The sequence below is a fragment of the Aquila chrysaetos genome, chromosome 9, assembly GCF_900496995.4.
Source record: "Aquila chrysaetos chrysaetos chromosome 9, bAquChr1.4, whole genome shotgun sequence".
Lineage (NCBI taxonomy): Eukaryota > Metazoa > Chordata > Aves > Accipitriformes > Accipitridae > Aquila > Aquila chrysaetos.
Window position 1 is genome coordinate 38,709,500 of NC_044012.1, and position 23,738 is coordinate 38,733,237.

Consider the following 23,738-nt stretch of genomic DNA (forward strand, 5'->3'; position numbering starts at 1 on the left):
CTGCAGTAACATCGCCTGGATTCTTTCTCAGACTGTCACTAACCTTAGGCAAAATAGATAAGGCACAGTTCTGAAGATATTAGTACCCGATACAAAAATAACTCCACATGAGCTCTTCCATTGACTTTTCTCTGCATCTGGTCCTTTCTCTGATATCAGTAAAGATTAACTGTACTGAAATCAAGGGAGTAACAGTAGAGAATCAGGCCTGTAAACATTCTGTGTTTTTTTCTATCTCCTTCTTTCACCCCACACTGATGAACTGATGGTTATAAACCTCACTTCAGATCAAACATTTGTATCCATTGGCGTGCCTTACAGCAGAGCTCTTCTAACTGTGACCCCTAAGTATAATACAAATAGTAAACAGTAGTAATAACAATAAAATGCTGTCACCCAGGGAGAAATCGAAATGACAAAAAAGATAGCTTGCCAAAAATTTATAGAATTACACAGTTTCTTATCACTCAGCCCAAGTTGTTTAAGGACTAGAGACCCAAAAATCAGCTATTCAGATTTTTGCATTCAGTAGATATAATGTAAGAATAAGCAGAGTAAGTAAACAAGCAGAAGAGAGTTGACAAAAAAAGTATGAACATATACAAATTTAAACTGAAGAATTCTTCATCTGGGGAAGAAGAGTTGATGATTTTTTTATTGCTGTCTTCTGTTTCTAGTCTTTGAGCAAGAGAGGACTTCCTTGAAAATTCTGCAGAGTTCTGGCAATCTGTGTCCAGCAACATTGTCAGCATCTCTCAACTAATCTCCTGACTGATGCTAGTCCTTCAAGATGGGATCTCCCCTCAGGGCTCCAAAAGAATTATTGTGCATTTCCATTCAATCAGCTGAGATTTTCCAGGTGCTGTCAGTGATGCTGAGAGATGACAACAATTGCTGTAAGTGATCTGCCAGCTTAATTTACATGTGCAGTAACATTGCTGAGGAGTTTCCGATGTTCTCATTGGTAACACTTGCTCTTTTGTAGAAAGAATTATTTTCAGATGACAAGGAATACTCATGGTTCTACAGCCGTCTCTTCTTCATTTGTACTACTAGATTTTTTTTCTCTTATAATTCAGCAGTAGCCTGCTTTAGTGAGTCTTCTGTCTCTCGTAGTAGACTTTCAGGGAAGTTTGGAGGCACTGGTTCTGTCATCTCTGGCAGAGGAGTGATAGTTTGGTTAACGGATTTCTTGGTTAATTCTACTTTGCTGATACTCATTTTTTGTTTAGGCAAAATCTTTTTGTCCCCCACTTCTGATGTAAGCTTTTGAGATTTACAAGAACTCTTCAGATTTCCTTGCTTCAGCCCTGTTAATTTGTGCTGATAGCCTTATGCCATTGCCCTTCAGTTTTTTGAAGCCAAACATCATCTCAGGGTGTTCCTTTGTAACAGGAACAAACATAAATCCAAGCTAATCTGAAAGTATTTTTTCACAGTTAGATAAAAATGTGTCTGACTGAATTTTCGACAGGAGAGTCAACAATCTCCTGGTGACTTCTGAAAAACCTGTATCCTCCCAACGTTACTTTTTTTGCTTCCCCACTCTACCCCTTTAGGAAGCAGAGTGCTTAGAAGTAGAGGAAGTGCAAACTATTTCCAGCTGTCAAAAAAAAAAATAATCAAAGACAATGATTAAAATTTTATGCATTAATACTTTATATGTAAAATATACCTTTTTCTTTTTTTTTTTTTCTTAACATGATGACCCGCCCCTGGTATCTTTAATTCATTTTAATAGCTCCTGATCAACATTCGTCAAAATCAGTTTCAGGCTTAACTCTGCTCTTGCTTACACAGTGTAAACTGAAACTGAGGAAGTTATTTTGAATTTGTAGACATGAATCGGAATTGTAGTTTTGATGACTAACTTTCTATTTCAGTGTAAGAATGTAAAAATGCAATGTATGTTATATCATTTCAGGCAGCTTTTGAAATAATTTTGTGCTTAATGGGATTTGAAAAACTTCTAGACATCTATCTGTTTCAATGGTAGGTAAATATTCATGTAATTCTGAAAATTCCACTGAACATCTATGCATCTTTTATAAAAATCTGCCCCTCTCTGACCTCAATAAATAAAGAGATAATTTCCTCTAGGTACCTTTATCACAAAACCCAAGAAATAAGCTCCAGATAGTATAATAACTTCCAGAGAGGGCAAACTGAAGTCCTGAGTTTTGATGCAATCAAACAGTTAATGGAATCAGATAGTCTAGGTTAAGCTATTAATGCCCACAGTTAAACAGTACCTATTTTGGACCCATCATTTAATTGTCTAGTAGAAGGCTTCCCTGTCCCCACTCTTTTTTGACCAGGCATCTTTATATACTTATTCTGCATTAGACACTCTGAAGGAAATGCAGCAAAGAGAAAATAACCCTCTGAAAAACGGGAAGGTGATTAAAATTCACTATCAATGAACAATACGTAGTCTCACTGAAGACCAGAGGCCTGCTATCTGCATCAGGGAGGATGTGAGTTTGGTACTTAACAGTACGCCATAATTTAATGCAAGAGTCAAGTTAATAATAAGGTCATGATGGCAAATTTTGCCTTTCACTAGCACCATGCACCTTGTCAGGTATTGACATTATTTTGTGCTGGTGTAAATTCAGATGATTTCAGAAAAAGGGAGAGGCAAGGTGACGGGTATACCACCTAGCTGGTCTTATCCGGTGCGTGGGGAAGCCTTTTGACTCTTAGCAGATGTACCCTAGAATTTGGGGATTTCAACCCTTTTCAACACAAGATGGAAGAAGCCGTTACATGCAGTAGATTGCAAGTCACAAGTAAGGGGACTAACCACCGGGTTTTGGTGTGTTTATCCAGCGTTATACAATTAGTTTTGAATCAGTTTGGAGCAATGCTCTTTGCTGCTTTCATCTCAGGCAGCAGCGCCTGTGCCCCCCAGGGTTCAGAAGAGCCACCTCTGCGCAGAACCCACCCGCTACAACATCCGCTCCCTGCTGGGGATTTGGGCAAGCAATCTATCTGGCATGCCCCACCATTGTGCACACCCAGATTTGCCCGTCAGCTGCTCTTTCCAGTCACCTTCTAAGCTGGGTGTCGCAGGGAAGGATGGGACCAGAAGCTTCCCTGCCTTCTCCGACAGCTGCGCATCCTACTCTGAGCTCAGGCCCAGCCCTCCAGGGGAGACCCTCTCAGTCGCTGTCAAGCGCGCCCAAGCTGGCAGGGGAGCCCGCACAGTTAAGGACTGCTCAGCAGCTGGGTGGGGAGGGGAAAGGCAACATGCTGCTCTTCTTCGGACTTCTCTTCGCCGTTACCGCCAGCTATACTGGAAGAGAAAACCTCGCCCTCGCCACAAAATGGCGCCCACGTGCCTGGCTGCCTCCTACCCAGACAGCACCGCGCCAAATGCCGGCGGGGAGGGGGAGCAGGCGCTGCGCAAGAGCAACGGCCGCCTCGGCCGCGGGGCACGCCGGGAGTTGTAGTGCGGGCGGGCAGCGGCGGAGGGGGCGGGGTCAGCGGCCGGCGAGCTGTCTGGTACCCTCACGGGCCTGGGTCTGCACCCTGGGTCCGGTGCCCTCATTCATCCCTGCCCCGGCCCCGCACGGCACAGAGGCTTCCTGAAAGACCGAGGAAACCCGCTTTCCTCTCTCACCCAAGGTCTTGTCCGTGGATTTTAGGAAATCCGGGCACTTGCGGTCCAGCTCTCCTCCTAGTTACGTTTCTTCACTTCTATTCAGGTTCGCTCAGCTCAGATGCTGGAAATGACAGCTGATGAACACGTGCCCCTACAGCAGTCTTGCATGTCACCTACCTCAACCTCTGCAAAAGCCCACTCATTTTCTTTTGCTTTCTGCGCTATGCCTCACCGCATTGCCCTCCTCCATCTCCTGCCCTGGCCGACTGACCAGCCAGTTTTGTACCTGGGCCACAGATCATTTTGGGAACTGCAGCCTCGGAGCCACATGCTGCATTGGCTTGTTGCAGGACCTCCACCTCTGCTGCAAAGGACGTTAGAATTGGCCAAGGCATCCCACTGCTACTAAGAGGAGACCAAGACAGGCACCAACAGCGTGAACACGAATGTCTTGTTTCCTCTGAAAACCGACCTCAGTAGAGGGGTGAAAAGGCTTTAATTTAAGCATTTCTACAGAAGCCACTGAACTTCCAAGATTTTGCAAAGCTTTGAGGCTGGGGAAGAGAAGAAAATGTTAACGGCCTTTCATTTAAAAAAACGGTTTTTACTTTGCCTCATTCAAACGCCTTTTACAATTCACACTTTCAACAAAATTGCATGCAAGGAAAAGACAAACCAAGTCCTACTGTGCTACCATTGTAATCCCAAATGAACTAACTCACTGCAGCCAAGGGAACAAGAAAAAGAAAATACATTTTTTATGTCAACGTGTCAACAGACGGCTTGTTGGAACCATTAATTGTTAGGAAATGCTTTTGTGAAATACAGGAAACCTCTAAATCCGCTACTGAATAACTCAAAGTTCAGGGAAAGAAATTCAAGCTCAAAACCAGTGAAGCACTTGAGGATGGAGAGAGCTCCTGCTGGCTTCTGTGACTAAGATAAGGTAAGGCTGTGTTTTGTTTCAGTTAAGCTGGAAGATGCAGTTTGTGCTTAGTAAATGTCCTGGCTTATGCAGCTCCACCAGAAATGCTGGCCAATATTCTCATTCATGTCTTCATTGAAGAGGAGAGACTAGCCAGAGGAAGCCTGCCTTGCCTTTCAGCTCCAGGTTGAATTTGTAAGAGACTTTCCTCCGGACTACATGGGGGTTGGCTGCAAGGGCTATTTTGGCAGCCAGCTGGGGTATGCAGGCTGCAGAGGAAACATTGTGCTGGGATCTGAGGGGGATGTGGCACAGTGGCAAGATTTGCTTGCTGGGGATTTTTTGCTTCCAGTCAGGGGAAGGAGAGCTGGATAAAGAGGAATGAAATCGGAAAAGCAAGCCTCTAGGAACTGCATTCAATATTTAAGAAGGATGTTACTGTTAATAGCATTAAACGCATACTAAGGTTAAGAAGGCTGAGAAGCCAAGCTTTGTCTAAGATTCTTATGCAGTGCCTCTCACCTGTGCAGAGGCAAGAAGCATTGACAGTACTAGAAAGAGGCAGAAAATCCCAGAGTTTGCATTGGCAAAGGCAGGAGGTACTTGTTTTTGATTCATTACATTACTTCAGAGTTGTGCTGACTTCATCTGTTATAGTAATAGCCCTCATCAGTAAGCGAAACCTCGGGGGAATGTGGGCAGGCTGTGAGGTTCATCTCCCAGAAGGCGAAGAAAGTAGTAGTTGCACAAATATCCACTCTGAAAAGCCAAGGGCACTGGAAACCCTTACAGAGCATCAAAAACTTTTCTGTAACAGAGACATACAACTACTAAATGATGGAAATGCTCACAGGAATTGCTAGAATGAAGATTTAGCAAGTTCTGTACAGCATTTTAGCATGATTTGTTTGGAATTTCATTCCACATCGTTTTTCGATGAGAAAGGAGTCACCAAGGGGGTAGAAGGCTGTCTCCAGCTCTCACCATGATTTCCTGTAGTCAGTGCTCATTTACATATCAGGGAAGAGTAAGCTCTAGAAAGTGATGGACAGCTGACATCCGCTCTAGATCCACCAGAATTCTCCATGCTGCCCATTTCAGGGCCTACAGGGACAGCACAGCCTAGGAACCAAATTCTTCCATGAACAACATTGCTACCACCCATTCTACTTTTATTTTCCTCCTTCAAAGTATCAAAATACTCTTACAAACAATCATCCAAATCTTACCCGCCCCTCAAAGTGTCCTCAGGCTAATGGAAACATTTTTTTCTGCTGCAGAGTGATCTGAGGTGGGAGGCAGAGGCCCTCCCAAAGTTCTGTAGCAGTTTGCTACATGGACTGCAATCGATGAGAGCCTAAAGATGAACAGGGCTGCAACCTACCTCGATTCACTGATTCCAAGTTCCTTATGAGGAAACAGACATGGAGAACCACTGGCTACACAGGTGTTCTTGCCCCCAGATACAGATGTTTCATACCTCAGCTCTGGGTGTGAAAGCGGTGGAATGCCCTCTGCTGAACTGTGCTTCTTTGTCTCCACAAACTGATGGTTCTTCCTTTGCTGAGAAGGACAGTTAATGTCTGGTTGCGCCTGCATGTTATCTCCTTGACTTTGGGGCTTGGATACACTGGCTGTCTCTCAGGAATTGAATTTTGCAGAAAGAGGGAACACCTGGCCTTTATGCACAGACAGCCCAGAACTGAGAACAGGGTTGCGGTTGCAATGGAAGAGAGCTAAGTTAGCCCAAATGGGTTTGCCTTAGCCATGAATTAAGCAGCAGGACGGTCGGTCCATTCCCACAGAAACAATCCTTGAAGCCTTTTCCAACCTGTTCCACCCCAGCTGCTCTTCCAAGAAGCCCGTGCTTGGCCTGACAGCTGTTTCATCTCTTCCCCAGCCCTCCTACCTACATATTGGCACAGGTTCAGACACGGAAATCACCATCATCCATGCAAGGGTCCCAGTCCCAGTGCGATCTGGGACAGGTTAACAGCAACCACCAAGACAGCTACCCTGAATCCATGGACATGTCACCCTAGCACTTTCTGAACTATCAATCTCTCCCTGCCCCAAACATCAGTTTGTTGTTTCTTCTGCAGTAGCAGGGGCGGGTGAATATTTTGGGATAACATTACAGAACAAGAAGGAGCGTGTTCTACTTTGATAGAACTTCATCTTCTTCCACAGGTGAAAAACGCAGGCTGATCATCTCTCCCACTCAACATTTCTACGCTGCTCAGTGCTTTCACTTTCATTCTGGTAGATCAAGAACAGCTCTTCTGCAGTAAGAAAAAGCAGCACTTCAATGCCAGGACAAACAGGATTTTTACATGCAGAACTGGCTTACATCCAGCACTGAACGATGGCACGTTAGAGGTTGCCCTTCCTGGAGCTCTCTTCTGTTCTCCCTGCCCTTCCCCAGCCCAGCATCAAGAGCTGTGAGGAATTCCCCACCAGGGTTTACTGAACTGCAGCTCTAAACTCCCACTGCCAGCAAACCAAGGCGGGGGAAAAACGAGCAAGTGGCTACTACGGAGGTCACGGATTGAGGGATTATACATTGATGGCATCGCCGGGATGATTAATTTTGCCCTGAAGCAACCAAAGAGCACGAACTGAACTGCTTATCCCACCCGCGGCTACAGGCGCAGGTCTCGCACCTCGGGAGTCTGGAGCAGAAGACCCCCCCGGTCCTCACACCGCTTAGCGCAGCGACCACCGACAACCGGCGGCACAGCAAAGCGCCTGCCCCCGCGGCAGCCGGGCCGTGCCGTGCCGTGCCGTGCCGGGCCGCTCTGCTCTGCCAGCCGCGGCCGCCGGGGGGCGGAGCGGCCGCCCCGGTGCTCGCAGCGCTGCGGAGACACCGGGCTCTGCGGCGGGGCCGCCGAAAGCCGCGGGTGAGCGCCCGGCTGGGGCTGCTCGGCCCTACCGGGGGAGAAAGGCGGGCGGGGGGGGGGGGGGGGGGATGCGCGGCGGGGCGGCGCGGGCAGAGCTCCGCCGCCGGGGCCAGCATCCCCCCCCCCCCCTCCCCCGCCGCCGCCACCACACACACCCGGGGCAGCGGCGACCGGGACCGCTGCGTGAGCGGCGGCGGCCCTGGGCACGGGAGCGGGCAGGAGCGGAGGTACGCACCGCCGCGGGGGGGCCGGCGGGGTCTCCTCTGCCCCCCCCCCCCCCCCCCCCCCCCGCCGCAGCGGGAGGGCAGGGCCCGGGCCGAGCCGCGGGAGGCCGCTCCTTCCCGGTTCGCCCCCGGGGACACGGGTCTGCCGCGGCACGGCGCTGCGTGGGGCCGGGGAATCGGTGACAACGAGGCATCGCGGCTGCGGAGCCGGCTCAAGGTGCTTCGCACCGGTGGCATTTCACCCGGCACCGCGGGTGCGCAGCGGGGAATGGAATTTGAACCCCCGGCGCGCCCTCGGTCGGCGAAATCAGCCCACGAAGTCCCTGACCTTTTTGTACACTGCGCACCCACAGCCGCACCGAGCGCAGGCGGGCCTTTGCTCCCCCAAGGAGGGGAAGGCTCTGGTGCTCTCACTGCAGGAGCGGGCAGGTATGGTGCGAGCCAGGCGGCCACACGCAAATCCGGCTACTGTGCAAGCTGTGAGACAGCAGCAGGCTGAGGTGGAGCAGGAGGAGTTAGTCGGGCTGAGTCATGATTGGGTTCGCCCCCCTTGAGCCTGTCTTCCTCGTTGCCTGTGATCTGCTGACGTTCCGATTTCCCTCCTTTACTTTTTTGCTAGGGATGACCTCTAAGGATGCTTCAGGTGAAGCTCATAGTAACTGGAGATGACTTTGGCTATTGTCCTCGGAGAAACCAAGGCATCGTGGACTGTTTCCTGGCTGGTGCGGTATCTAACGTGTCCCTTCTAGTCAACGGAAGTGCTGCAGCAGATGCAGCCAAGCTGGCAAGGAGGTAAGCTACTTTCTTTAGCTCCTTTGTGGACAGCCTCCACAGGCCGTCCACGCAAAGCCAAGCCTGTAAAACTTAGTGTTTTGGAGCCCCAGGACAAACACTGTATCCCAGCCCAGGCCGGTATAAGAAAACCGGATTCCAGGCATATTTACTAAGACGCTTCATAGCAAACCCAGTGACCTGCCAGCTGTACCCATAATGGCTCTTTCTCTGCTGGTAGCCACTGCAGTGCACCTTTTTTTCCCCTTGGGATAGAATGCTACTTACACAACTTGACTAGGAGAGTTTGGGTTTGTTGGACTTTCTTTTCCCACACTTCCAAAAGGTGCGCCATCAGAATGAAAGTCCACGCTATATACCCAGAGCAAGCTGCTACCCCTAAAACTATTAGACCATAAAAGCACAAATCTTTAAATCTCATTTATTTTGATGCATTTCAGCCAGGCTGAACACAGGATCAGCCAGGTTCATTGCAGGATCAGGGAACGGTGAGATTCTGCAAGGGCTAAGTTGTTAAGTCTGGGCAGCAGAAAACTTGGTTTTTCCACCCCAGAAACCTTTTAAAAAAGCACCTCAATATTTCTATTAATTCAAGGCTTGATAAATCCATTTATAAAACCTGCATACATAAAGAGAGGGACGATACCCTGTACTTACCACCTTTACTCCTTCATGAACTTTTCAGAGAGGTTGCTGGCACAGTTGTGGCTCTGTAACAAATCAAATGCTATGTGTCATTCTCATAGGCTAGCCCAGCAAATCCTTTAATAGGAAGCATTACTTGTATTTAGAAGGTAAAACCCAGCTAATGCATCGCTCCAGTGTGGGCAGGCACTTGGAAGCAGGAGTATGTTCTGAAAGAGAGAGCAGCAGGGTTCAGAAACAATTCAGGAAAGCAGAAAAGGAAAGGAGCTATACTGGTACTAGAAGAACTGAGACCTTATGCTTCAAATACAGCTGCTGCAGAGGACAGTTGCATGAGAGTCACGCTGTCCTTGTTCTCCTTGAGCATCTCACCCCAGTTTGGCTGTGATTTTAGGGGTACTTGGAAATTGCTTGCAGCTTGTTCCTCCTTTGATGTTGGGTGGTACAGAAAAGCCAGGGTGTGGTGTTAGTGGCAAGCTGGTCTTCTGTTAAAAAGGTTAGAGATTACACATAAACATTGTGAGAGGAACTGCCTCTGAGATGATAAGGGGAGAAGGGGAAGGACACAACACTGTTGAGATGCCTAAAATCCTGTTAGTAAATGAGACAAATGTAAAACAGAGATAAAGCCAGCACTTCTCTCAGACACAGAGGCACCATGAAACCCTTTAAGCCCCAATGCTTGGGTAATGTTGTCAGCTATTTTAGCAGTGGTCTTTAGCAGGCTTTTAAATATAGAATCCACCTGGCCTCATTTCCGTAGGCGGAAAGTAGGCCATGCAATCAGAGGTTTAAAAAACATCTTTGAGTCCAGGTCATGACACTTGTGCTGACAGCCGGTATGGGTGTGAAAAACCAGGTTGGAGGGCAGGTGACAGCAGAAGCTGCAACCTGCTGCTACAATTTCATTCTTTTGGGGAGCTGGTTTTGAATTGTAAATGTGAATGAAATGGATTTGTATTTATTTCTGGCAATATAAGCAGGGTGACTTTGGGAACATCTGTTCAGCACTGAAGATCAACAGCCCAGGTTCTGCAATTCCTCATTTGTGTAACTCTCTGCAGCTGTATTCAGCCTTACCCACACATGGGGGAAGCATTTGCAGGTTTGGGAAAAAGGGTTGGTCACGTTCTGATGCAAGCCCGACTTCAGGTGCTGCTAGTACACATGCACTTAATTGGCACCTCTGCATGTAAACGAAATCTTGTGTCACCCTTAAGATGTTTGTTCCTCTGTTGTAGAGGTTCATGCAAACTCTTTTTAGACACAGATATCTAATAGGTCAGACTTACTAGAAATGTCATTGAGTCCTCCTCATCTTGTGGTGCAAAAATGGGAAAGTATCACTGTTGCTTGACTGCCTTGCCGCTGTTATTCCCTCTTCCCCCTGCTCGGTGTTGTCTCCCATGCCACTGTGAATATTGAGGCTTTGCAACATTTTGTGGTTTATGGGATGAAAGTCTGCCCTGTATTTTCTCCCCATGTTTGTATTCCCCCACAGACACTCAACTAAGCAAGTACAACATATACACACATGCATATGTGCTTAACTCCATCGCAGACATTTCAGCCTTGACCAGTGGGTGTAAGCAGGGAGACTGGATCTATCACCAGCTGAGATAAGAGGTTTGAAGCAAGCAGCTTGCTCTTTCCTGCAGAGCATTCCAGTGTTCTGGGATTTGGTCTTTTGCACACATGGTGCCAGGATTGTCAGAGTGCTGGACTGTTTCTATGGCTTGTGGAGATTATCTGGGTGGTTCTTGATTAACTGTCTGTGACATGGTTGCTCATCACTGCAGCTCTTGGGCTCTCTCTCCTCACCTGGTTTTCAGTTAATTGGACACAGGCAAAGCTAATTAGTAACAAGACAACTTTTCTTGCAGGATAGTCCTCCTTAAGCACCTCATGCTGCTCTGCAACGTTAGGACTCAGCATCTTTCAGAAAGGAACACAGTTCCTCTGGAATTTTATTCTTCCCTTCATTTTCACAATAATTCTGTAGGCTTCTGGGTATACCATCTGTTGCCCTGTGTTTTGATTAGAAGCCTTGGCAGAAATTTGATGGTAGTCAGCAGATCTTTGTATCAGCTCTAACGCAAACTAATTGCAAAACAGCAGAACCATGCAGTAAATAATACACCTTCCCTAACATCTAGGTTCTTGATCTTGGGCTTTTCTCGTTCACTGTCACAACTGGGCTAAAAGAAGGGACCCACTCACTGCAAAAGAGAAGTTTCAGCAGAGGCCTGATTCATCACCAAATGACAAACCTATTGATAGCAACTGCTAGAGCAGTACATAACCAGAACAGCAGGTGGGAGAACAGACTTCCATTGTGGTTTTTTTTTTTTTTTTTCAGTAACTCAAAACTTTTTTTTTTTTTAATGGGGCATAGACTGACTGCAACTTCCTGGTTATCCATATAATATAATCTTGATTTTCTACTTACCAAGCCTCACCTTGAAGTCAGCCAGTCTTCCTGGTGATTATTCCAGAGCCTTTCCCAGAGATTGGAAGGGTTATTTTGTTACCTGAAATTAGTAGGTCCCTTCATTTTTCCTTAGAAACATGGAGATAGCAGAAATAGAGAGACCTAAGATTGTTTGCTGCCATGTTTTCCCCCCTTTTATCAACAGCTCAGTTGTCACTGAGTATTAGGACCCTTTTCCAGATAATTATATCTAAATACTTGATGAAGAGTGACATATTTTAGAACACAACCTCAGTCTTCCTGGTTTTTCTGCAGTTTAAATGCTGAACATCAGCTACACAAAAGCTGAAACCCCCACAACATCTGGGTACATTTAATAGGAGAATCTAACAAAACCACATTTAATTGCTGTCTGTGTTTTCACTTCCTTTCCCATCAACACTAATTGCAAAATGTGTGTGTAAATTGTGACTTAATTCTGACCCTCCCAGTCAACATCTGACTAATCTAGAAGTCTCTCATGCTTTCTCATCACCCTTTTATCTGACTGTTAATCACATAGCAGACAGTTCCACTGCTGAACTGTGTTTGGGTTAGGGGTGGGGCCCAATCTGAGGCTTTGAACTAGAATCTGAGATCATATTAACTTTACTGGCAACAGCACTTTTTGCTGATGTAAGGTCATGGACACAGGAGCTTCAGTTGATACAAAGATGTAATTAAAAGGAAAGTCATGTCCCTAAGCTATATTACAGTACCAGTTCTTAACACTGCAGAGGCTTTGGAGTGTTTCTTCCAGCAGAAATAAGTCCTTAGCAGTAATGGAGCAAGACAAGATGCTATTTGATGAAAGACAGTTAGATCTTAACAGTTTGCTGAAGGGTGAAAGTCAGGGGGGGGAGGGAAGTATGCAAATGCCAAAATGCAAAAACTAAGAGGTGTACTTTTTTGCACAAAGCACAGTCTTGCTTTGGCTTCAGGCACTTGGATGTTTACTGAAGCAGGATGTCTAGATACAGATATTTACATGAGGCTCTTAATTGTGTCACAATTGGGCTGACACCTGATGAACCAGTAATTTCCCGGATAAGGATACAAACAGGATGTTAAAGGTGGGATCTGTTTATCCATCAAGGAAAAGAGTAAGTGCCACGCTTATGCCAGAGCATGCAGCCTTCAGCAAGCCAACTGGGACTGTGCTCGGCGCATCCCGTAATTCCCACAGCCACTGCAACTGTTCCCAGGAATGCAGTAACTGCAAAGGGTCCATGCTGTGGCCAGGCAGAACCCGGGGTGCTGTTAGTCATCCACCAAGCTCAGAAATGTGCAAAGCTGGTGGGCTCTTTAAAGAGTGCCTCAGTATAGTAACAGTCTCCAGGAACCCTTTACTGCTAAGGATGTGAGTGAACAGGGATTGCAGCTGCGCAAAAGCCCATTGCCTCAGCAGAGACATTTGTTCAGAGCGTTCGTGTGGCAAAACAAGCAACTACTTGAAAAGGAAGCATTTAGCTGATTCTATTTCCTCTCTCTATTTGATGACTGGGCTGGGCTTGCTGACTCAGAAATCTTTCCAGACTGAATTCCTTGTTACCCCATGTAGCATTTGTTGTAAGGGTGTCTCCTCCCCACCACCCCCACCTTTACAGGGCATGCTGAGCAGAGAACCACAGAGCCAGGCTGGCTTTAACAGCCAACTTTCTCTCAGTGGAAACAGCTCACTAATGGATTAACCTTAGTGGCTGCAGAAGCTACCGGCCTGAACCTCTTCTCAACAAGCTCACAGACAGCCCAGTCCAATGCTCCTTATGCTATAGGAGTACACACGTGGAGACACTGTCCTTTGGCTTTATCAGGAGTGAATTGAACCCCTGTGCTAAATCCTGCTCTACATCTGTGCATTCTCCAGCACAGTGGGACAGACTTGCAAACACCTAGACATGGGCCTCTCCAAACAGATTGCAGAAGGGTCATTGCTGCTTAAAACAACCATCAAAATGAGTTTAGAGATACCAAGCAGATTCCTCAGCATCATTTTGTTTTGGCAACGCTGGCTGTTACTGCAGTGCTTTTACTGCAGAAACTAAACTGTTGCTTGAAGCTCAATGCCAATCATTTTATTTTGAATTTTGGGTGGGGCAATCAGCAGTTATACTTGACTGGCAAATGTCCCATCTATAAAGGACTTAGGCAGAAGAGTGGGTATGAGGCCAAACCCACAACAGCTGAGCTCTGTTCCCAGTGTGGCATCACATGCTGTATAAGCTGCTTGAGCTGCTGGTCTCCGCTTCAGTATTTCAGCCAATAAAAGAGCAGATACTTTACAGTCTTTGAAAGATGTGTGTAACTATAAAGTATGTTTGTGTAGTAGAAACAATCATCTACTTTCTGAAAAAGGGGCCCTTCCAGGATATTCCCGTAACTTGACTTTTCTCCCTGTCTTTTTTACAATACAGCATGCCTTGGCATTGTTCTTTGGTTGCAGAAGCTACATTTCAGTGGTGAGAGGCACTCAGGAGCAAAAGTCAGTCCAGTGTGTGTAGTACTCAGTAGGAAAAAAGCCTGTTGGTTCAGTCTTAAAGCCCAAGCCTCCAGTCAGGACAGAGCATGACTGGAGCCCTGTCTCCCAAGGCACAGCCCAGCTAATTACTATAATGCTTTAAGTTTTGCTCATGTTTTTATCTCATTGCACTTAGAACTTTAGATACTCATGCAGTGCGTGTCAGGATGGCTAGGAATAAACACCAGGCAGCAGGGCATTTGGTGCTGAATTAGGAGCATCATTTGGCTCATTGCATCCAGAGGAAACACACATATTCTAGCTAGCAGCTAGCACCCTGCTGTGCCCACTGTGTTGTCCTCCTTCCCATATCCTTACAGCTTTCCCAGCATGCCTGCTTCTGTGCATCTCCCACAGATGAATATTTCTGAACAAGTTTCTCCTGTGCTGTGCTCTGAGTTTTGGTTTCAGTCCCTGTACACTAGAGCCATTAAACACTAGCAGTTCCTCTTCAGATGCCTCAGCATGGACAGTCTGTCAAACCAGCCAGGACTAAGTCTAAGAGAAAACTATTAAGATATTCAGCTGGTGTTAGCCAAAGCTCTGAAACATGCTCTAATGTTACAGTCAGAGTCTCCCCTTACAGCGAGAACAAGGCCAGCTCTCTCTGCACTTCCACATTCTGCACATTCCCCTGGTTTCAGCTCAGGCGGAGGAGTGGCTCTAATGTTACGCAGCGCAGTGCCTGGCTCCTTGGTGTCCCACACCTGTTGGAGGGGCTTGCCTTTTCCTGGAAATAGCTTCCCTCACAGCATTTGAGGCATTGCACAATTGGAGGTAGTTCATTCGATGCTCCTGGGAGACAACACTGAGAGGCTCAGCTGTTCATTTCTTGCCCTCCCACAACACATGAGAAGGAGAGCGCTCAACAAAAAAAGTCTTCCATCTGCTGATTCATGGTAACACATGAATCCTTTTTCTTGCAGACAGCAGTGGCTGTGGTACAAATAATGCTATCAGCTGATGCAGTCAGAGCTTCCCAGAGACATGATAAAGAATCTGGGGTGGGCTTCTAAAAAAACCCAAAACTAAACCACAGGCTTGCTCTCTGCCTTTGGGCTCATGCAGGGTACACAGCAGGTCACAGGATGGAGGGGAAGGCCTCCTGCCACAGCACCCCTTCTACACTGCCTCCTGCCCTGCCATCAGCTGCCTGCTTAAGGGCCCCCACTCCCAACGACAGCATCTTCCAGTTCTTGTATTAGCAAGGAGTGAGTGTGCACGTCACGTGCTCAGGGCCCATGTAGGAAAACCAGATGAACATTTATTGTCAATTATACAATCAGGCCCTGCTGCAGAGAAATCACCAAATCAGAAAAGCCAGAGAGGACCTTTCTCTCTGTGAGCTGCTTTGCTCCATTAAGCAAACATTCAAGCTCCCTAAGCACACAGTGGACTGGAAAGACATGAACTCATTTTGTTTCACAGAGCTGTCCATACAACTTGACTCATAACATTTATGTCTTTGAGAAGGAGCAGTATCTAGCAACAGACTACACCATCCGCCTGGAAGCACAAGACATGGAAGAGCCAGGAAAAGAGACTTTCAGTCCTGCAAGGGCCAAAGCCTTAGGACCTAAAGGAGCTAAATGACTTTGACTTGGTCCAATCCATCTACAATCCTTCTGTCTCCAGTAACTTGGTGCTTCACTAGTCACCTTCAGGGCAGCAGACAGAAGGGGAAGATCTGTTTTTTTGCACACTTTGCCTAAATGGAGATTGCTTTTGGTTTCCCCCTTGTGGTACAAGGGCTGTAACAGGGACAGATCATGCCCAGTTTTAGCAGCTCCATGCAGAAGTTCCAGGAAGAATTTAAAGCGTCACAGACTTGTTGCCTTGAAATTAACTCTGCACCATGACTCAGACTGGCAGCACAGAAGGAACATTGCAGTTCTGTCATTTACTTACTGGGTCAGCCAGAGGCCAGGGGTTGTCTTGGAAAAAGTTTCAAAGCATCATTTTGGCCACTGATTCTGAGGATTTCCAGGAGTGCTAATGAAACTCAGCACAAATCTGAGCACTCACAGGTCCTGTTTTTATTGTAGGGGAATCCACAGCACAGATGAAGAAGGAAACACCAACACTCTGCAAAGCCCTGTGGCTGAGAGCCACTCTGCACTAGCTCCATAGTTCCATTTAATTTCTTTTTTCTTTTCCTTTCTTTTTCTTTTTTCTTTTCCTTTCCCCCCCCTTTTCTTTTTAACGTTGCAGAGTGCAACTAGTTAATACATTGTACCCTTGTGATTCCTTAGCAAGGCTCTGCACTTACACTGCCAATCTCCCTGCAGTAATCCTTTGTCTGTGCCAGAGAGATGCTACTTTGTACAGCTTAGCCTTGTCTCCCAGTGAGTGATCATCTGCACCAGTAGACAGAAACCTGGCCACTGTGGGCAATTTCAGCTGCAGCCTCTTGGACCAGGAAACCCTTCAACTCAGACAGCATTTACACTTGTAGCCTATGCTGTTGCCGTAACAGCTGCCTTGGGCACTGTTTATATGTGACTGGATTCTACTTAAGGGCAGCTTTAGAAGTTGTCAAGTAAAACTCAAACATCTCATAAATGTAGTATCTTTAATAGGGTGAACAACTCAAGGGAATACCTAGCAAGGGCCAATAAATTGCTTTAGAAAAGGGTTTCAAGGTCCAGATTTTTCTTTTAGTCACTAGTAACTGCAGGGCAGTTAGTAGTAGCATACAGTTATAGCATTTAGTGCAGTTACAGCATTTTAATGCAGTTATAGCGTTTAGCCTGAGATACCTTGTGGCTGCTCTCTCCACGAGTCAGGGTGGGAGGAGTTGGGGGAGTCTCACACACCGGCCCTTGGCAGACTGCACAGGGTTGCTGTTACCTGGAGATATTCTGCTCTGGTTAGTGTTGTTCTGTGTTCCTTTCTAGAAAAGCAGGAATACAAAGATGTACTCCACTGAGTACAATGCCATTTTTTAGATCAGTTGAGATCTTTCACTGAAATCTCCCCCTTTGGCCACAGTAAGGGAGGTAGAGATGCAAAGCTTAACAGGTATTTCATTTCTGTTACAGATACAACATCCCAATAGGCCTGCATGCCAACCTCTCCGAGGGCTCTCCTGTATGTGAGGTGCTCAAGACAAACTCTTCTCTGCTCAACCAAGATGGATTCTTCCATGGGAAAATGGGATTCAGAACAGCTCTATCAAAAGGTCTCCTGAACATGTCAGAGGTAGGAGAAAGCCACATACAACCACGCAATTTGCTTTCCTGATAGAGATCAGCCTGCACTTATCCCAGCACATAACAGCTGGAGATCTTTCCCAGGTCCCAGCTGTGACTAAGCTTAGAGATGAACCTTGACTGCGTTGCCTGGGCAGCTGGACCTGGCATTCTGGGTCCTGGGCCTAGCTCTGCCAAAGGCTCTGCAGCCTTTGAGAACTCATTCCTCCCTGCTTCAGTGCCTGCGTACACTAATGTCCTGTTAAATGCTTATCTGAGGGGGCAGAACAGGCATTGGAACGGATATTTACAAAAACCCTAGAGATCAGTAAAGGGAAAATGCCAGAGAAGTGCTAAGTAGGCAGTAGGCTTTTCATCACCTTGTGAGAGGCTTTTGTTGTCTAGGGAGATGGCTGGTTTTGTCCCATGAGCAAGGATGAATGTGCTCAGGTGATCAAAACTGCCTATGGGATATGAGCACCCATTTCCCCATTCATTTTAAAGGGAAACGGGTATTCAAACAGCCTATGTGTTTTAGAAAAACCCACTATCAGCAGCATCCACATAAAGACTCCCATGCCTAAGGGAGGTTCTAGGCAACCCAGCGGCATTGCATGTCCATTTTATACATCATAGCACTTTGTGCCTCCCAGGACCGCACCCCGAGTACTGGCCAGCAAGGTCTCCAGCAGCCCCCTCGTGCTCTCCTCATCTCAGCCTGCTGACAGGTTTTGCTCTGACCCTTCTCTGCTGCGCAGGTGAAGCAGGAGCTGAAGGCCCAGGTGGAGCTGTTCCATGAGCTGACAGGTCACCTACCTCCTCACATGGATGGGCACCAGCACATCCACGTCCTCCCAGGTAAGAAGGGAGTCCTCTTCTTCCCAGCGCCGAGCAGGTGAGGGAGTCAGACAGTGAGCTCAGAGGGGACTGACTCCCCTTGCCGTGGCTCCCTGTTTGGGCAATAAACCTCACCTTAAGATACTTGCTCTACAATTGCAGTGTGAATGTTCCCACCTGGGCCCTGGGGACACAGTCCTGCCCCGGGCCCAAATTGGCTGCTTGGTGACCTGGGTCTTCCCATAGCAGCACAAGGGGATTAATGGCACAAATGGCTCAGGTCATAGCTTTTCCTCCAAGGACTGATAATTCACCTCGGCGTCCTAATTCCATGCTCCCACCCACATCGAAGGAGGCAGACCAGGGCCAGCAGCAGACTGGCCAGTTTAAACTGGAATGCTTGAGTTTGCAAAAGCTGTTAGCTCCTTCAGGTGCTACAAGAACTCCATCCTGTCAGTTGTGTTTCTGCACCAATCTCTGTCTGCAGGCCTCAGCATGCTTTACAGAGATGAGCAAGTATCTTTTGTCCCTGTTTTGCAAATAAGGTCACTGTGGTACAGAAATGGAAAACTGAGTGAGCAAAAAAAATCCGGATTTCCCCACTCCAGCACTCAGCTGCCTGCAGATGACATTGCTTTTGGCAATTTACCCTCACAACAAATCTGGCTGTGCAGGGACTTGATGAAGAACTTGTTCCTGACAGTGCAGTCACCTCTGGTGCACTCTAGGACCAGCGTCACTAACTTAGAAGGGGTTGCTGGACTAAATGCTCAGTGCTGGAGGGAAGACAAGGCACCTTATAGCAGATGTTGGGGGAGTAATGTTTCCAGTACAGAAGGGGACTCCCATCCAGATGGAGAAAACCATTTCAGCAGAAGATAAGCCAAATGGGATTCTATTTTCTTAAACATGGAAAGACGTCTCTGTGCTAACAGCTTGCAGGGGACACGATGAGCTGGTTATCTAATTCGTGACTATAGTGTCTCTGTTTTTACTTACAGAAGTCAGGCACGTATTTGCAGAGGTGTTAGAGGAATATGGGATTAAGTACACACGTGTCCCAATAGAGCCAGGCCTTCATAACTGTGACTGGATTCCACCATCCCTGATGGACTTTTATCTGGGAGTAGAAGAAGATTCTTTTAACACCGTGGATGTGTTTACAAGGCATGGAATAAGGTAAGACAGGCATTACTCATCCTTTTTTTAGTAAAGCTTTAGATCTTATCAGTTCCTCATAGCATCTTCTCAGAATGGAACACCACCTTTCTCTTTCCGCTTTGGGGCTTACAAGAAGGTTCAGGAGGAGTACAAAAGTGCTGGGGGCACGAGGGCTTAGTAAGAAGTTTTGCTTGAACAGAGATGACTCACTTCTCACCTGAAAGGGATTGTTCTTCTCAGGGTATGTTTCTCAGCCTTTCTAGTGAAGCTGCACGAGCCTGGCATCTGGGACAGGAGGAGGCTGAAGTGCTGTATCAACACTGGAATTTTAAAAGTATGATCTAGGGAAAGTTTTCAAGAAATAACTTTTCATCTCCCTGGAATAGTGGAGAAAGGGTTTTATGTAGCAGGGAAGAGACTAATTAGAAACAAGCGTTTGTTGTTAAGGGGAGGCATGAAGCTCAGAGAGCTTGCAGTGCCACAGCAGGTGACCACTGCTCTAAGCAAACAATCTTGTCAGTGTTCTGCATCTCAGGGGCCAAACCCAAAAAGCTCAACCCTTCCCCCAATAACATACTTTTCTTAAAGGCTTAGACATGTTGTATGGATTAAAGACATTTCATTTGAGAACCTTGCAGTCACCTGTCCTTTGGGGCAAATTTCATTACTTTCTCAGTCTACTGAAAAAGAAGTTTTTGGTTTGGTTTTTTTTTTTTTTTTTTGGTAACAATTGTTCTGAACGCTTGCAGCAGACTGGCATTTCACCATGCTCTTTCCAGCCAGAGCACACGGACTCTACTCAAACAGCCCATATTTAAGGGAGAGAAGGGCACAGCAACTCACAGAGCAGTTCATCAGGAGACAGTAACCCTCCTTTTAGAGCAGTTTCCCAAGAGGGGCAGTGCAGGGGAGTTTAGTGGAAACCCCGCGTGCTCCAGGGCTCCCCGTGCTACCGAAGGGGCAGGGGTGGTGTTGGTCTACCTCTGAGAAGCTGCTGCTCCGGTGAGCCACCTCTCCAGAGGCGCAAGGAGGAACTCGCGGGGCTGCCCCAGCTGTGGCCACCCCCGCTTGGACACGCACCACGCTCCACCTCGTCTCCTGGTGTTGGGGGAGGCAAGGAGGGACAAACTCTTACAAAATAAACAGGTAACATGAGGAAACCCAGGAAAATAAGAAGAGTGCGGTCAGCTGAAGTCACAGGGAACCCAACTCTGCAACTCAATTTCAGCATCTGTGCAAAGAGGTACCACACTGAGCCCCTGGAGGTCAGTTTATGACACTGGAGAGCGCAAGACTGTGCTTACCACATAGCGATGAGGCATTAGCAAGTTTAGTCAGTTTATAGTTTAAAAAAGTTCAACTTTTTTTCTAAGTCCTGCAAACTCTTCTCAAGAAGAGCTGAGTGTTCAGCTGGGCTCTTCCTTGATTGTGCAGGTAAAGACTCCAGGCTTGGTTTCTTCCAAAAACTTTCTCATTCTGCCCTTGCATACACTTGCACAGCCCTCGTGGGCTTGTACGCGCCATGCTAGAACAACTGAGGTGTGTAGCCAGACTTGAACAAAGAATTGTGATGAAGCTACATAAGAAACCTCCTCTAGCTGGTGTCCTCTTAGCTGCGTGGTCTTTAGCAGTAACATTTTGTCCAGTGTTTTGCCTTTATTACGGCTCTTTGAGACATTCTAGCAGGATGCTTTGTTAGCAGGGTGGTTTTCCATTTTATTTCAGTCACTTTTTTTGTTTCCACTTAGCCAAAGGTTATTATCTAGAGATGGTTATAATTCAGGTTTTAATAGGCATAGCAATGGTAACTTATTTTGATAGTGCGGCATTTCTCAGTTTAGTTCTGCTCTTCCCTTTCATGCCAACAAAGTGCACCTGTAAGCTCACAAATGCCAGACAACCTTGTGCTGTGACAGTACACGTAAATACAGTAACAGCAGCAGTACTGGGGCTTTGCTGGGACTTTCTGTCAGAGTGAAGGACTGCTGCTTTAAATAGTGTCCTGGTTTCAATAGGGAAAGAAGCAGCATTACTGGCTTGTAGTTCTGGTTTTACTTTTGTTTATAGTTAAAAGTCTTAAACCCCCTCCCCCATTTTCTATCTTAATTTTTACGTAAATTTTGATTCCTAATCCACTGTATGTAAGACACTCTTTCCTAACTACCTCGTTGGCTTTAATATCAGCGTTCCCTCCTCTGGCTACAGATGGCCAGACATTTACATAGGTTTGAGCACCATGGGCAAGAACATGTCTGTCAGTAACATCTGGAGCGCCATCGACACTGCCATCGTGGAGTTCACGTCCAAGGCATCCTTGCCCGCACACCCGACGCCACAGAGCAGGACGGTAACGATTGAGCTGATGGTGCATCCAGGGTACCCGAGCGTCCCACCCGTCGGCGGCTGTGGGGATGGACCAGACGATTTCTCACAGTCCTGGGAGCGCCTCCATGAACTCCAGACGTTAATTAAGCCAGAGCTGCAGAGCCATTACAAAACCAGGAACATCCAGCTTTGTTCATTCAAAGATCTTTAGGTAAACAAGCACACATACATACATACATTTATTCATACTCTGAAGATAGGCAGTTGCTAATGTCCCAAGAAGCCAGACCACTGTTACCAGTGTAATACCTCCTGGTACAGCTGACAGGAGCTGCAAACAGCCTGGGAACAGCATTAGGGTGTCCATGGAAGAGCAACACCCTGCGAGCAGCTACCGGCAGTACCCCAGAGCCCTGACTGGCAGTTTTTAGGCCACAGCATCAGCTCTGAACGTGACAAACCTCGCGTCACCCACTTATGCACCATTCCAGCGCAGCATGGCAGCCAAGGCCCAGCCCTCCTCCCAGGGCTCAGTCCCTGCCAACGCGATGGCGAGCAGCACGGAAACACGGTCTGCTGCGAGGCCAAGGAGCACACGAGCACCCCGAGGGTTCTGATCATTTCTCTTTTTGGACTTACCTGCAAAAAAAGAAACGTGCTGGGGAGCAAGCGCTGCTTTGGAGCAACCGCGCGGTGTAGGCTGCCCACGGGAGGCCTGGCAACCTTCAGCATTTGGTTTTCTTAAAGCACTCAGTCGTGGTCCCTTCCCCTCCACTCGTACCTGCCCATCAGAGGTGAGGGGCACGTTACCTTCAGAGCGTTTCTCTGGTCAGAGCAGTGGGATCACAGGTTTTGCATGGTGGTGCCTGCAGCCAGATTCCATGTACGGCCTCAGCCAGCAGTAATTATGGCTCTTCCTCTTTATGTTGCCTCTTGGCACTGAGCCACCATAGGAAAGTAACATCAGCCACAGCCCTTTCAGAGAGGCTTTTCTTTCTTTTTTTTTTTTTGGATGACTTTGCAAGACCAGCAACTGTTGACCCATCTGCTATTTCAGTAACTGCTGCATATGAGAGCTCACCAGCAACTGTTCCTGCACTGCCCACTGCCTCTCATGAAAAATGCATGGGATGGCCGCGTACCAACTATGAGCAAGTCATCAAGTGGAGAAGGTCCTTGTATTTGTCCATTTTTATTCCTGTCATGAAAGCATTCGATCTTCAACAAGCCCTAGTAATACTGGTATGTTTAACTGCATTCTTAACTGTAGCCCCGTCACTCACATATAACTTTCACACAGGAAAAAAATATTTTAGATTGTTTATGCTCATTTTCTGTGCAAAAGTGATCTATTTAATGTAATCATTTCTGTTATTTTTTTATAATATTAAAAATTTCAAGATGATCATCATTCTTTTAAGTGAAAAATAAACTCAGGCCTTTTTCTATTGTAATGCTTCAGGAGGCTTTTGGTTTTAGTTATAGCTGGAGAGCAAAATGAACCCACTCACCTACCTGCTCCTGCTGCCACTGCCTGCGGAGTGCTGAAAGGACGTCTCTTTCTGTCATTAACAGGAACCGCCTGACCTTCCCTATAAAACATCTGTTCTGTACAAACATGAAAAACAACATCAAGGACACTTCAGAAAATATTCTTCCAGGTTCCTTCCTAAATTAATGTCACAATTAATTTGACAAATTTGTTTTTAAAAAAACCCATCCACTGTACTGTGCAAGTGCCCCACCACACAGCCGACTCAGATGAGAGCAGCAGTTACCTTTTGGAATGACTCGATTTCTGAAGCTCGTCCCATCGGTGTTTGACGGCAAAGTTCCTGCTATGTGATAACAGAGAATAAAAAAACCCGGGAGATACTAGACCTGCAGAGAACAGCTGAAGTTCCAGAGCCCAGTTAGACCCGTGAGTGCCATCTAGCGACTGAAGGTCATTTTATTCACATGCAGGGATAAGCCTGATGGCAACACCGGTTACTTAATAGCAGATCTCAGCTTTTTACGTAACTTGACCATATTTTGATGGATATTTTTTAACCTTATTTTTAACATTTAAATTGCTCCATATTCTAACTGATGAATTTTCTCTGATCACAACCATCAGGACATTACACACCTGCTGACTGTT

General features: G+C 46.8%; 1 protein-coding gene and 1 long non-coding RNA gene across 10 annotated transcripts; one reads left to right on the forward strand and one right to left on the reverse strand.

Moving 5' to 3' along the window:
- Positions 1–425: 425 nt before the first annotated feature.
- On the reverse strand, positions 426–9,178 carry LOC115345612. The gene is made up of 3 exons (XR_005933162.1): positions 9,106–9,178; positions 3,626–6,814; positions 426–1,603 (listed from the first exon to the last, which is right to left on the reverse strand). It is a non-coding gene; the product is annotated as an uncharacterized LOC115345612 (long non-coding RNA).
- On the forward strand, positions 4,534–23,049 carry YDJC (YdjC chitooligosaccharide deacetylase homolog). 9 transcript variants are annotated; one of them, XM_041125874.1, is made up of 7 exons: positions 7,476–7,659; positions 8,276–8,448; positions 17,123–17,282; positions 18,031–18,130; positions 19,111–19,288; positions 21,455–21,806; positions 22,621–23,049. In XM_041125874.1, the coding sequence occupies exons 2-6, from the start codon at positions 8,291–8,293 to the stop codon at positions 21,804–21,806; spliced, it is 948 nt and encodes a 315-aa protein (XP_040981808.1). In that variant the 5' UTR covers positions 7,476–7,659; positions 8,276–8,290; the 3' UTR covers positions 22,621–23,049. The 9 variants fall into 9 exon arrangements, with proteins under 9 accessions (XP_029880559.1, XP_040981807.1, XP_029880558.1 ...); XM_030024701.2 differs by having other exon boundaries at positions 7,477–7,659; positions 22,653–23,049; XM_030024699.2 differs by lacking the exon at positions 7,476–7,659 and adding an exon at positions 4,534–4,553 and having other exon boundaries at positions 21,455–23,049.
- Positions 23,050–23,738: the final 689 nt, after the last annotated feature.